The sequence below is a fragment of the Meleagris gallopavo genome, chromosome Z (genome assembly GCF_905368555.1).
Source record: "Meleagris gallopavo chromosome Z, MGAL_WU_HG_1.1, whole genome shotgun sequence".
Classification (NCBI taxonomy): domain Eukaryota; kingdom Metazoa; phylum Chordata; class Aves; order Galliformes; family Phasianidae; genus Meleagris; species Meleagris gallopavo.
In genome coordinates, this window is record NC_139435.1 from 17254126 (window position 1) to 17269380 (window position 15255).

Below are 15255 nucleotides of genomic sequence, written 5' to 3' on the forward strand. Positions count from 1 at the left end.
ATTGTCATTTTTAAGATATTCATTCACATTTAGCTGCATGTGCTGGAATGCACTTAAATCAGTAATATTTCATATATTAAATAGTCTTCTGATAATTTATCTATCTTTGTGTAACTTTCAAATACACACCTTTATACTGACAGAATAATTCATTTTCAAAGGGAGTGGCATGTGAGGATAAAACCAGAGGCCTGGAAAACATAAGTGTTTTGGAAGATTGTTTTCCTGAAGAAGAACATGAAGGATCACTACTAATGGATTGTGAAAAATGTGTTTCTGGAAGTACTGACATTAATACAAATGAGGCACAGAATATTTCTGAATACAAATTAACTCTGCTAAATAGTGATGAAAAGATACTCAATAACGAAGAACAGGAAGTTGCTAAGCACCTTTCACCATCCATGCCCTACATAATCACTGATCAGGATTTCAGAAGTCAAATACATTCAGCTTTGATACCGTCCAAGAAACTCCAACCCATCAAAATGCTGGAGGATGATTTATGTGAATCCCAACAGATCTCAATTAAAAATGAAGAAAATGATAATGAAGAAGTTTTAAGCAGAGAAGATTTCAGTGAAAAAAGCGTGTTCAATCCGTACCTTAGAAATTCTGTTAAAACAAGAGAATTTGTTTCTGAGAATTTGTCAGAACACAGCAAGAATGAACCCCAAAGCCAGGCAACTGTTTTACCTGGACTTCAACAAAATGTTGTAGGACAATCCTATATAACATTGGACATGGTTGGGCTGGCAACAGCTCATTAGCAGAGGAAATAATTCCTTGTGAAGTCCCAACCTGGTAGCACTGCTTTTGTATGTGTTTCCTGGATGGTCGTGGTTACCTCGTATGAAACTACCCTATTCCCTTGAACAGCTGTGTGGTAATGAACATACCGTGTTGATTCCTGTGAAGCTTCACTTTCAGAGTTGCTGGGGATTTTTAATTTTTTATTATTTTTTATTTTTTAAACCAGAGAAATGTGTCAGTAGTAAGGCAAAGGACGTAGCTTTTCTTTGTTTTTGATTTTCCCTGTGAGAACGCCAAGCAGTGCAAGTAGCTTGCTGCTTTCAACCTTGGCAATCAATTCAGATAGATGAGCACTCCTGGGGCAATGTGCACGAACTTGAACAGAGCCAACAGCCAACATCTCCCAAATATTTCCTTAAGTTACATAAAGTAGAACAACTTTGCTGTTTTTTTCCCATGCTTATTTTGTATCTAGCTTTATGTGTACTGTTCTCCCATCTCACAGATAGTTGGTAATCATCTTTGTGCATCTTGACTCTCGAATCAGCAGTTTGGCTCATAGTTGCCATATCTTTAATGAGAGGATATGTTATGTACATGCTATTGACCTGTCTACGCTTTGGAAAAGGGAGATTTGTGTTGGCTTCCTGCTTCTTTTCCTTTCTCTCATTTTCAGTCATTCTCTGTATTTTATGCTCCTTTGGCGCTGCTTTTTTTAGTTGTTTACTGCATGATATCTTCTTATCTTCTTGCTACTTTGCCTTTAATTTCTCCTAGTTTAAAACTGTTCTTCTCAGTTGAAATTGTGGTATTTTGAACTGGGGGAAAAAAAAAAAAAAGCTAAATTAAACATTCAGTCTTTTAGAATTAACATTTAGCTCTCCAGAATTTCAAATTCTACAAATGGAAATCCCCCAGACTTTAACAGATTAACCAATTACAGACAAAATTCTCACACTACATGACCTATGATACTTATGTCCATTAAAACCCCCTAAATAAGAGAAAAAAATGCACTATTAATGAATGCTTGGAAGAGATGGACGCATCTCCCAGATGATTTGGATGCATAAGCAAATAGTCTGCTCTGGCTCCAGCTACTTAATGTTTCTCTTGCCACAGTGTATATTTCACTACAGATGCTATGTTATACTTTAATATTCCTAAAAAGTGATATAAGCGTATCTATTATAAACAGATCTCTCTTTTTTTTGAGATTGCTGATGACTTCTTGAGATAGATGTTCCAACTTCTGATCATGAGTGGGAACTTGTTCAGAAGAGCTGAATTTTCTATCCAAGTTTGATATCTCCGTAGCAGAAGTAAACACTTGAAAGTGACAGCCTTAATCTGAGCACAGTGCTTGAAAGGGACTTGCAGCTTCTGTTGCTGTGCCTCAGCAAATGGGTTCATGTCACCTTTGCACAGTTACTTCAATCCTGCTTCCATTTGCGTGTTCCATTTTTTGCATAGTAATCCTGTAGGCTTTGTTTTTGTATACAGCTTTAAGATTTAACAGCATAAGATGTGTTCTAGGTACAGCTCACCCTGTTGATTCTTGTTATCTCTCAGGGCAGGCAGGAAGGACCTGAGACCTTATTACCATTTCAACTTGGTCCATTACAGGCTTCTTCTGTAGGTGCAACTCATCTGCAATTACTTGCATGGGTGTTTATTTTTTTCCCTTCTTTATTTCCCTAATGGTTATAACCGTTTCAGACCTTACAGGAAGATACTGCACTTTTTTGCATGTATGCCTGTTTTTACTGAATAAGCTCGTATAAGAACACTGAAGTATTCTTGCGGTGATGACAACAAAATTATATAGTCAGTGGGCAGCATATTATTTCATATCTGTGTGCAGTACAGTTTTCCAGTATGTTGAATGTTCACAATAAGGAAAGCTCAGATGTTACATTCACAGTTTGCTTCCTTGTAGTGGGTAATAAGCAGAGTGTCTAGGGATACAGACTTTCAGGAAGAGACAATGAGCTGGCCTCATTGCTGTTGCAAGCTAGTACAGCTTCAGCAGAAGAGATGCAATTACACCGGTATGTCATCTATGAAACTATAACAGTTCCTCTGAGAAACTGTCCAGTGAATTGCTTTTGTACATATAAATACATGCGTACTTGTGTCTGAGCCCAGATACAGAGAAATGTCACAATTAATCTATTATTTGTGCAGCAAAACTTGCACCTTCCACTTGCAACTGTTGGTATAATTTATATTGCTGATGTCTGTTGTTCATCAGAATGGATGAGATGGCAAACTGCGATCTTTTATTCTAAAATATGCATGGAGTCTTGCCCACAGGATCCCAGCCTTTGACCTGAAATACTAATCTGTGTATTTACCGTATTTGATGTTCTGCTGTTCTTTGCTGTTCAGATGTGGCTTCTTGTTTCAATATGTGCCTTGACTTGAGCACGTGGTGCTGGAAGGAGGATGACTGTGCCTAGTCCAAGGCTGTCTTCTCCACCTCTGTCAGTACCTCTGAACTTCCCATATGGGAAAGTGGTGTGCTTGTTCCCTTCTCTGCTGAGTGCAAACCAACACTTCAGCAGTATGGATGGTTGAGAAGCTTGAGGCACAGGCAGGCTGAAGTCCTGAACTACAGTGACAGTATAGATGTTATCTTCCAGTGCTCCCATATACAGACAATTACTAAGATCAGTAGTAAGATAATCACTTTAAATGCTTGGTGATTGCAGCTGTGATAGAGAAAGCGAGACTCATGGTTAAGCTGAGCAGACCTTTGCAAATAAGGATCTTAGGGCAGTGGTGTTTGGCTGTGTTGGGTATATTTCAAAGCTGTGCTCTAAAAGGCTGGGAGGAACACATTCTGGGGATCGTTCAGTCTACAGCCTGTACTGTGGTGCATGCAAGCATGTGGTCATGAGAGCGAGCTTTCGGCTGGTAGCCTTTGCCATTACCAAATCCTTTGGTCTTACGCTGCCGACGATTAGAAATATCACAAGAGAAGATAACCTGAAACTCTAATTGAAAGAAATCTGAGATTTTAATTTTGAAATCTCCCTTAACAGATTTGAGCAATAGGGCTGATGTTTTTGTAACAAGCAATCTCAGTGGTCACGTGCACAAAGCAATGCCTTAACAGCAAATGTCATACTTGTTACTGTGAGAGGTAATCTGTGAAAATTTATTTAATAGCTTTATGCTTTGCTAGCAGCTATTCTGAAATACTCACCTAAGATACCCTGCCAAATGTTGCTTAACATATAACACATAGAGCTTATATAACATATACATATGATTTAAGATTGTGCAAAATTGATTTTGAACAGGCTGAAACGTGTGATGGAGTTCAGGGTAGCTCTGCTCTGGGTTCCAGTTCTCTGCAAAGAGAGCGAAAGGCTCACTTTGCAGCTCTGTGTCAACGTTAATAGCAGGAAGCAGGGCGCATCCTCACGGTGTCTAAGTCTGGAGCCCACAGCTGCATGGACCAACTGTAAATTCAGGTAGTTGTTAATAGCACTATCTTTTGCCTCTTAGCAAGAAAGAGTAAACACGCAAGAAGGAGTAAATACAGTGGTTGTAATAAGTTCTTGTGATGAGCTTGTCTTACGCCTATTCATTGTGGCCACCCCATCTTAAAGATAGAGCTTTGCATAAAATGGCTGCTTTGTGTGCACTGTTCTGTCCCACATACAGAGAATAATATTTGTAAATGGAGCCAACAGAAGGGCTTATGCATTCATTTTGTAATACTGCTCCTAACAGTAAGGTCTGATTCTGTGAACGTGTTGTGTGTCCCAGTCTGATAACTTAGGAGCAGGGCTCTGTGTGAGAAACATTTCATTTTTAGCCTTTGTTTTTCCACTTTTCTTGCTGTTCTGTTATTTAAAATAAATTGTCTTTTTTAGTATTTGAGAAAAAAATTATTCTAGTGATTTTTTTTTTTTGTTTTCAAAACCTTTCTTATGATTATTGTTTGTCCTTTTTCCATGAGTAAGCAAACATTTTTGCTGCCATCTTGCTATTTAATTTAACTCAAACTATTTTTGGCTGGCTATTTTGAAACCAGAACAGAAGAATGAACAGCGACAGTCTGGAAGTTGGCACAGACATTTGAATAAAATGTTCTTCCACAGAATGAAGTTTTGTTAATAGCATATCAAAACATGAACTGAAGCAGATGTGTGTATGTATGGTGTAGATTTATTCTCTAAATTTGTTTAAAACAGGACTTGCCAGAGAAGTAAATGCAGAGGTATTACTTAGTGCTGTACTCTGCTCATCCAATGTCTTTGGCTCTCTTCAGCTCTTAGAAGGATGGCACACTTCTAGGAAGGGTTTCGGGGATGCAGTCAGTGGAGCAGCCTAGGGGAGCTCACGGTGCGCTGGCGCTGCGCCCTGCAGTGCAGGCAGTGCCAGTCCCCTGCTCACTGCCTGCAGGGCTGTCAACTGTGGGGCTGAGCTGTGGGATCCCCCGGCCCAACGGGAGAAGGAGCTGCGCTGTAGCGCGGCACTTCTTGTTCCCAAAGTACCACTTTAGCGTTAACGAGTCGCACAGAGCAATGAAGGTAACGCTTTCAAGTTTGAATGAACGCCACAGGCGTTTTTCGGAAGCCCTTGTCTTGTTCTTCAGGCACTGCTTAGCCCCAGGCTGCTGAAAACCTCTTGAGCCAAGCTGTGTGTGTATCTAGATTACCGTGACTGAGTCAACGGAACAGAAGCTTTGCAGTGAGTATTTCTCAGAAAAGCAGTCTGAGACTTCCTGGATCTACCATTGCTATCCTGAGAATGCCGTATGCCCTTGCCAAGGATCAGACAGCAGGATTTTCTCCATTAGATGAGAAACTGTATGTGCAGTGGATTCTGATGAAGAAATACTGTGTTTCGTAACCATGGGATTAATCAGTAGTACTCAGGGATGCCAGAAACAAGGCTCATGAGATTAAAATCAGGGTTAGTGCTCTGTGTTGTCCACTTGGAATGTTACTGAAAGGAACCCTTCGGCCTGAAGAAAGGGAGCTGGAGAGGCTCCAGAATTATGCTACAGCAGATTCTGCCATAATGTGACAAAATCTGGACAATTCTTCTTACCTTTCTTTCTATGAAGTGAGCACTGCACACCTCCGGGACAAATCCTTGTGCGGCAGCTCTCTGTTGAGTCTGCACGTGGTCTTTTGGGGATTCTGACTTTTTTTCTAATTGAAAACATATGTTTTAAAAAGCTTATGCATACAGGAATTAACCCTGAGGACACAGTGTCTTTGTTTTTAACAGGAAGCTCATTCTATAGTGCCCCATGCCCCTTCTCTCCCACAGCCTGCGTGGCTGCTGCTTTCTTCTGAGAGCCAACGTCTCCCAGCATGATCCCTGTGTTTGCTTCTGTCTGCAGTGTGTTCTTCACTGTTATACAGCTAGTTTTGCTCTTTTTTGAGGACCACCTCTCCCCTCCTTTTTGCTTTCCTTTTGTTTAATTGCTTTTGCATTCCTGATGAAGCTCTCCACGGTGTCATCTTAAGGTGATTTCATGTTGTGCAGGCATTGTGAGGCAAGAAACTGTGAATCGTATCTGGTGCCAATTGCCTCGTACGGCTTCAGTTTGTGCTCATTTTCACCTCTTCTCCTACACTTGCGGCCTTCTCTGGCCTTTCTGAAGGGAGAAGGAGGAGGGCAGCACCCACCGCCGCTGCACCACCACTGTGCTACACTGTGTGCTGCAGCCCCGAAACCAGCTGTCTGCTCCCTCTGGCATCGCCTGCCAGCGGGGACTGTGCAGAGCCTCAGCCCCAGGCTTGCTGTCCATGTGCTCCCCAGGCTCCTGCCCTGAGCTGAAGTCTCTGTTCTCTGTGCCTATGTGCTGCCAGGGCCGCCTCAAGCAGGGGATGGTGATGCCTATGCACCACGCTCCTGGAAACTGCACTGTGCCACCCTGTGCCACTGTAGTCCCCACGGCTGCTGCTGTGTGTCTGCCTGCAGTGCCCAGTTCCTCCCACACCCATGGGCACAACTCCCACTGCTGCAGCCCCTGGGGATGGATCTCTGTGTCATTACCTTTAAAGGAGTTGTACTGTGGTCGCTTTTGTTTACTTTGGGCGTTTCTATGTTGACATTTGTATTTAAATGACTCCACATGTTTTGCTGTGACAGTGCCTGACCCTGCATTGCTTTCAAGCTGATTTCAAAGAGAGAAGTTGGCCAGTATCTTCCCCAGTTGTGTAATCACAGAATCACTTGAGTTGGAAGGGGACCTTTAAAGGTAATCTCCAATTCCCCTATAATGAACAGGGACACCTACAGCTACATCAGGTTGCTCAGAGCCCTGTTCAGCTTGGTCTTGAATGTCCACAAGGACTGGGCATCCGCTACTTCTCTGGGCAATCCGTTCCAGTGCCCCACCACACTTACTGTAAAAAATGTCTTCCTTATATCCAGTCTAAATCTCCTCTCTTTTAGTCTGAAACCATTTCCTCTTGTCCTGTCACCACAGGCCCTGCCAAAGGGTCTGTCCCATTTTTTCTTATAGCCCCTGTTAGATATGGAAAGGTTGCTCTCATGTCTCCCCAAGAGCCTTCTCTTCTCCAGGCTGAAAAGCCCCAGCTCTCTCAGCTTGTCCTCATGTCTCATGTCTCAGGCTGTTCCATCCCTTAGATCATTTCTGTGGGCCCTTCTCTGGATGTACTTCAGTAGGTCCATGTCTCTTCCATCCTGAGGACTCCACATCTGTATGCAGTACTCCAGATGAGGCCTTATCAGCACAAAGCAGAGGGTCAGGATCTCCTCACTCTGCTGGCCATGCTTCTTTTGATGCAGCCCAGGATAGGCTGGAAGTCTGGGTCATCTTCTCCTCTGTGTTCAATTTTGGGCACCTGAGTACAGAAAGGACAATGAGAAGATGGAGCAGGTCCAAAGAAAGCTGGTGAAGGGCTTGGAGAACATGCCCTTTGTGGAGTGGCTGAAGGAACTGGGGCTGTTCAGTCTGGAGAAAAGGAGGCTGAGGGGAGACCTTATTGCTCTCTTCCAGTACCTGAAAGGTGCTTACAGCGAGAGCGGGGCTGGTCTCTTCCCATTGGTGAGAAGTGACAGGATGAAGGGAAATGGCCTCAAGTTGTGCCAGGGGAAGTTTAGATTGGATATCAGGAAAAACTTCTTTACAGAAAGGGTTGTTAAGCACTGGAATAGGCTCCCCAGGGAGGTGGTTGAGTCACCGTCCCTGGATGTGTTTAAAAACCGTTTGGATGTGGTGCTCAGGGACATGATTTAGCGGAGGGTTGTTAGGGTAATATGGTTAGGTCATGCTTGGAATCGATGATCTTTAAGTACTTTTCAAACCTGAGCGATTCTATGATTCTTAAAAATGGGTGTGACGTGTCCGTGTTTCCAGTCACGAGGGACCTCACCGGGCTGCCATGACTTCTCGGATACCAATGGGAGTGCCAGGGTGGCCAGTTCATTTCCATCTCCTATGGCCCTAGAGGCGCCGCGTTTCTCCAGAGAGTGGCAACCTTCCTCCAGACCCGGGTATCGGCGAGAAATCGCCTCACAGCGTCCCATGAACGGCCCCGCTCCTCCCGCAGCCGCCCGGGAACGCAACGCGGCGCTCCCGCAGCGCCCCTCCCCCCCGCCCGCGGAGCGAGGGGCTTTTCCAGGGAAGCGAGCGCAGCGCGGGGGCGGGCGCTGCCAGGTGACGCAGCCGCCCTGCGCCGTTCCCTCGGGACCGAGGTCACCGGGTTTGGGACGGGGTGAGCGGCGCGGCCCCGTGGCTTTCGGGGCGGGGATGTGCGCCGCCGTGGGGTCGCAACCCCCCGGGGCGGGACCACACGAGACGGTGCGTGCGCGGCTCTCGGCCGTGCCTTCCTGCCGCGTTCGATTTCGGCGCAGGGGAAAAAGCTGCATCCGGTCCGCGGGAGCGTTTGTGCCCGGAACGCACGGAATGTGGGCGGGCCGCGCTGGGGCCCGGCCTCCCCCCGCCCGGGCGTCGCCGCGCGATGATTCAGCGGCGGGGCGGCGTGAGAAGCCCCTTACCTCCGGCGCGAAACGCGGCCGGGAGAGGGAGGCGGAGGCGTGTCTGCCCGAAGGCCGCGCTGCGCTCTCGGCACGGACGTGGCGGGAGTGAGGGCTGGCGGGGGGGGCGGCTGAGCCTCGCCAAAACGGACGCGCGACGGTAACAAACAAAATGCGGAGAACGACGCCGCTGAGGGCGGCCCCGGCTCGCGGCCCGTCGCGCTGCTGCCCCCGTCCGGTGGCGCTGCCCCGGGACGCGCACCCGGCGGAGGGGCTGGGACTCGGGACGCAGCGCCGGGAGCGGCACCAACGCCTGTACGAAGGGACTCGAACCGCCCGGTGCTGCCACGCACCGCGCCCGGGGTGAACGGAAAGGGGAGAGAATGCCCCGTAACCTCTACAGCGACTCTGACAGACACAGTTTGGAATTTTTTTTTTTTTTTTTAATATTATGTAGTAGACAAATGCAACGTTCAGGCTCAGCTGGGTAACAAAGACATTCAAACGTTACAGTAAAAAGTAAATTGTAGAAAGCAGTCTATGACAATATGTCTATGACAATAAACATGCAGCTTGCAAGAGAAGGTTGCGTAGTGCTGTGGAAACACTTCTGTATAGACAGCGCACGCACCCACAGCTCAGCCGGCTGCCACAGCATGCGCTCAAAGCTGGCAGAGGTTACACATCAGCAGTAGCTCAGGCAGCCGTAACCCCATATGGTACATAATAAAATCTATTTAACATTACATTCACTAAGTGTTCAGCATCAAGGCACTTTCCTTGTTAAATATCCCCATGTCTTACGACTACGCTTACTGAGATGTACTCGGTGACATAACCTCAAGTTCACCTTTATCCATTCTGCCCCACAGAAAGCATGAGGGGAGCAGACTGCCCACCACTGTGCGACAACAACTGAGTCCAGTCCGTTAAAAAGGCCACGGTAAGCCAAGCGGATCCATGAACGAATGTGCTTTGCTGTGAAGAGTGGCTGCTGTGAGCGGTTCCACAGTTGGCAGTTCCAGAGGTGCAGTGCAGTCGCTGCAGGTCAGGGCAGGAGGAAGCCGCGCTGCAGCTGGCCACTGCCAGCAGTGCCATGCACTCGTTTCTCACTGATCACCAAGGTGTGCTCTTGCAGCACATCCATGCTGTCACTGCCTGTGTCCACCACCAAGCCGTCCCTGCATACACACATCCTGCCCCGCGCTGCACACCATCAGTTATTCATTGCCCGCTCCACTGCGCTCTGGCCGTAGTCATTAGAGTAGTCTGCAACAAGTCTTGTGGCCTTGATGTGCATCCTTGCGCATAGAGTCAGCACTGCTCTGTCTTATGAATGGCTCAGATTGCACAAGTGCTATGAAGGGAACGATAGAGAAAGCAGATATGCGTGTTCTAGCTTCATCTTAATTAATCCTTTCACTTTTAGGGAAAAGAAACAGGAGTTGATGAATCAGCTGCAGAGTTATGTGATTCTGCCATTCTCCAGACTCCTGCACCAGGCTCCCTGCAATACTGAAGGCGGTGATCGCCAACGGGCTGCTCCACCACAGGTGATATGATACTTCTGCTATTATAAACTGCTTCCAAATAACATTAAAGGCAAATATAGGAATATGAAATGCCTGTACATATCCATCTAGCCAAGAGATCAGCATTTATAGGGAAGCAGGGAATTTTTAGGATCCGGCCATCAGTGGAACTTTTTAATGCACTTCAAGGAATGTACCTAAGTAGCTCTTAGTCTCAATCACAACCATCTCACAGAAGACAAACTGGTCTATTTAGGCCCTTTTAATGCATATAAATCACTGAATGCATACACATCCTAGAGGGGCTGACTACACCAGTTCTGAGTTGCTCTGAATTTCTAGATCCTATTGTGAAGTCAGTAGGATAGCAGCATATACTGACGTGGGTCTTAGATATTTAAGACCTGGCATTAATTAGATAAGTTAAAGCAGCACAACTCCCACACTCCCTCAGTGTGCTCACGTAGGTTTTAGCCATCTGGTGGTGCTCACAATTTACAGTCAAAGCCTAAGCTGCCAAACCCTGGGGCAGGCAGAGGGGCTCTCCCAGTGTTGAGAACCAGAACAGTCCTTGTGAGCAAGGGGCAGCCATGGGAACACTTGGCCCTGTGCCCCAGTGATATGGCCAAAGTTTCTGCAAATCTGCAAAATTATCACTTTGCTGAGCTACTGTCACACTGATCAGCACATGCCTAACACAGACAATCCTAAACTAACTTAAGAACGTTTCTGCTCTGCTGTCCTTCACCTTGTTAGCCTGAGGCTTAGCAGGTAGTTTAGCTTACAACAGTAAGCAGAAACACAACCCCAAGACTTTTTCACTGCAACAGAAGATATTCCCATGCTAAGCACCATGGAAACAAGCCAACACAGCCACAGCATCAACCCCACCAACCTCCTGTTCTAACAGAGCACACTGATCATCACTACAGAAATAACAGAAGCACTTTTCTTGCAAACAGAGGAGGAGTTAGTCTGCGCCTGAAAGCAGCTCCAAGTGTGATCATACAGGAGAAACATTTCCTTATTCACCATCCCTACCTGCTGCAGAAGGGGAAGCAGAATGCTTTTCTCACCTATTATCCCATTTCTACTTGAAAAATTCCAGTCTAGGTAATCAAGATGGGCACTAAAGTGTCAATAGTAAAGTATAATTTTAATAATGCCTTTATTTAGTAAAGTGCACCATAGTTATTGAAAAAAGAAAAAAGCTTTTTTTTTTAGTTATCATGTTCAGGCCAAATTCAGAGAATTTCAGTGGCTTGCTAAAATGCATTACATACACTCTAAAACCTGCGTGCAACTCTTAGATACAACTCTGTTGCTGTAATGCATATGAAGTACAAAACCAAGTTAAACCCAAACACTGTACAACACAGCACTTTGGCACAGAGGTTTATGAAGTTGTAAGCAAACCTGTCACTCAGACTCTCTGTGGCTTCTGTAGGCTATTCACCCACAAGTACCTCCTGCTTCATCTTCACAGTTTTATTCCTAGATGCATGCATGAGATAGAAAGACAAAGTAAATCTGCCACACAGAACCCATGCCAGGATATTCTGTTGCACAACTGTGTGAGTTCATTACCACAGACCCATAGTGTCCAACAAAGAAATAAGAGTGACAGGCTAGAACTCTCATTACCACTGACCCCCCAAAAATCACTTCAAAATTTTTAACTTACTTTGGAAATGGTTCACAGTTAACAGCAACTGAGAACAAAACGCTTTCCCTCTACATGACAGAAAGAGAACAGTAACTTTAGAAACAGCTGAAGTGGTCTCTCAGATATGACATATGTTACCAAAAGTTAGTATTGCTGGATCACAGATGAAAGATAGCATGTTTAAAGCAACATTCGTTCAAGCTAAGCAGCCAAACTGTGGCCATAAAAATCGCAGCCCAAAACATTTCAGAGATCAGCTGAAGGTGAATTAGACAGCATGTGGCTGTAGGGCACTTCAAGTAAGCACGCACACTGACTTTCCCTTTTACTCATTATTTCCACAGCCACATCGAAGTTTGATTGAAGAAGACACACCTATCCCTGGACAAACTCACTGCTGCCATTTTCCAAGAGGAATGTGTTCTGATAACAGAATGCTCCTTCAGCCTTTGAAAAACCAGACACGTCCTCCTCTGCCTCATGACAGCATAGCTTTCATTGTGCCTTGCTCTCTACAGGAAGAGGCTGAATGTGCTGAGGTGGCATAGGGAGGAGGGAAGGTGATCTGTTCCGAAGAGAAGTACAGTTACAGTAACCTGCAACATCACATTTTAGTTGAAAAAAAGTGCCCATACATGAAAAATACTGTAAGCAGAAAGGAACTGCAGAATGTTGAATGTTATTGAAGTTTAAGAACTCTGTTTTGAGTAGTCCAAATAGCAATATTCTGAATTCACACTAGCACTGAGTTTCTTTGAAACAAAAGCGTAAGAAGTGAACATCATACTTCCATCTGTTCTTCAAAGGCCTTTAGCAAGTGCTTTGCAGGACAGCAGCACCATGTATCACAGCAACGAAAGGTTCTGGAGATCTCCCTTTTGCTGAAGGAGAATTAAAACTCTCTTTTTATTCTCACAGAACAGCATGTAGTGTTTTGAATGAAAGGTTATTAGTGTCAAGTTAGAAAAGCTGACTAGACTAAGAAAAACATCTACAAGAGTGTCGTAAAATTTCATCGTTAGGGAAGAGGGTTATATTAATGCAATTGTATGTACCTGTAATAAAACACAGACCATCTGAACAGGGCCAAACTGAGACATGAGGAATTTTAGCAGCCACAAATATTATCTGTGGACCATGCTGGATAAGAGATTCATATTGTCAGTAACTGTCAATTTCAGGGTAGTTGCTTTTTTTTTCTTCTCCTGAGCACTTCAATGACTTGAGCGCTTTGGTTTTTGCTATGTTCTGTTTCAAGGAAGTCCTGTGATATGAATCTTCATAGTCAATCAGGAAGAAAATCCTATTCACCTTCTCCTGAGCAGTTATAGGGACTGTGCAATCCGTCAGCCCATTATTTATCTCTCAAGTACACTGCCAAGGGGGCACATATTATACAAAGTCAATTAACATGACCGGCGAGATGCAGTATGATCAGGAAGCGACTGGGGTTCAGAAATCTTTGACTAATTCCTCATCTGTGTTTTCACCTGGATTTAACATTTAAACACAAAGACTGAACTGCCAGTAGCAAGGCACACTTTTAGGCCAAATTACTATATACTTCATGTGCAAGCGTATTTAAATGCAGACAGAGTATCAGTGACTATAGTAGCACTCAGAGTCAAGCAATCATAGCATTTTTTACCTGCACACCATCACAACTTGTATGTAGTTTTTAAATGGGGATGCATGACTTGCATACTGAGTTTGATAAATCTGAAACTGTGACACTGGGCCAGTCAAAACTCTGAAGGTTAATCAAGCTGTTAAAAAGTGTATGATACAGTATTTTTACGCTTTAGAATACTGAACTTCAGTCTCATTTTTGCACAAAGATGCTCCAAGCAACCGAAGCTGGCTTTTTAGGCTTGTACACTGTCACAAATCAAAGTATTTCTTCCAGGAGGTCTGTTGGCCAATGTGATTAATTGAAACTTGCTATTTTCAATCATGTGTAAATCTGATATGACAAGACAAAAAGCAAGGTAGGACATAGGCTTGTTCAGCTTTTCAGACAAATATGATTTCATGTAGTGCATAAAAGTAAATCTCCAGTAGGTCTGGACTGCAGATTTTCCACGGAAACATAGTCCTTATTGTACTTTGTCAAATTATTCTTCACCTAATTTCAATATTTCTATCTGCATTCAGATAAAAATATCTAGCTTACTTTATCAGAAACACAGGAAAAAAAGTGTGAACAGGCACTAATGAAGGCCTAATATAGCCAGTCTCTTCTCTCACTGAGGCATATAACCCCCTTGTCTCACAGTCTGCGGGAGGTAACTTTTTGGCATTTCATCAACTGATGGTACGTTTCCCTCCACTGTTTCAGGTCTCACAGTTTGTCCTTCAGTACTTGTCTGCAAAACATCTGGCAGAGCAGCTTCTTGGGTATTTTCTTCCAGCTCAAAGCCTAGAGGCTGTGAACTCTGACCTGAGATCTGCAGTTGTGCAAATCCAGCGAGATCCTCCTCATTAGCAGAAATAATCTGCTTTGCTCTTTCAAAGAATGGTCTGTCTGTCTTGGTTTCATCCTGACCACAATTTTGTTTGAAATAATGCTGCCTTTGTGTCGTTCCATCACTCCCTCCAGCATGATCCTCTAATCTCTCTTCTGAATCTAGCAGAGGCTGAGTAGATTCAGACCTTGAAAAGACTTGTACAGGTGTTTGATCTCTGTAGCCATTAAGTACTACAGTTGAATACTGCACAGTGCTTGAAGTGTTTTGTGTAGTTTCACCTTCATCACTATCAGAGACGCTTTGCCTAGGAGAAGACATGCACGAGGATCCTCCAATACCACTGCTGTGCCCTTCTGAAGTACTCTTTTCCTTTTTGAGCAAATCAAAAGGTTTTAGATCTTGTTCTGAAAAAGACTTCTTGTCATCAGCTTCTATTTCTACGACGCTCACATCTGTAAAACTGCCTTCTGGGTACATCTGATCTTTAGAACTAAAGTTGTGCTGAAAGAAAGAGAAGGATGTTGCCTAAGAGGAAGGTTATTTAAGTTGAAAACAAGCAAAATATTAAATAACTTATTTCTTTCTCTGTAGTAATTCCAATATTTTTCATACAGTTTGCCTGCTTATTGAGCATGGCAATACCCTCCAACTATCTGTTACAAAATGAAAGATGTAGTTTTATATTCATAATTCCATAAGCACTCTAAGAACTGCAACTGGAACTTTGGTCTAATTTTTAATTGTTCTGAAGAACTGTAAACAGAAAACCATTCACTACGCAGTACAGAACATTCTGTACAGAGGCCATGCACACGTACTCTCAATAGCATGTTCAAAATCAGAGCTTAAGAAGATGTTA

The 15255-nt window shown here is 44.3% G+C and overlaps 2 protein-coding genes across 4 annotated transcripts in view; one reads left to right on the forward strand and one right to left on the reverse strand.

The window, feature by feature from the left end:
- IL31RA (interleukin 31 receptor A) overlaps nt 1-5980 on the forward strand; it is a 36737-nt gene extending 30757 nt beyond the window's left edge. For both annotated transcript variants that reach the window (XM_085213906.1, XM_085213907.1), the window contains one exon: nt 162-5980. In XM_085213906.1, the coding sequence (XP_085070032.1) occupies nt 162-770 (609 nt within the window). In that variant the 3' untranslated portion in view covers nt 771-5980. The remainder of the gene's footprint in view (nt 1-161) is intronic.
- A 3171-nt stretch (nt 5981-9151) lies between these two features.
- IL6ST (interleukin 6 cytokine family signal transducer) overlaps nt 9152-15255 on the reverse strand; it is a 36044-nt gene continuing 29940 nt past the window's right edge. For both annotated transcript variants that reach the window (XM_085213904.1, XM_085213905.1), the window contains one exon: nt 9152-14897. In XM_085213904.1, coding sequence (XP_085070030.1) covers nt 14172-14897 — 726 coding nt within the window. In that variant the 3' untranslated portion in view covers nt 9152-14171. The remainder of the gene's footprint in view (nt 14898-15255) is intronic.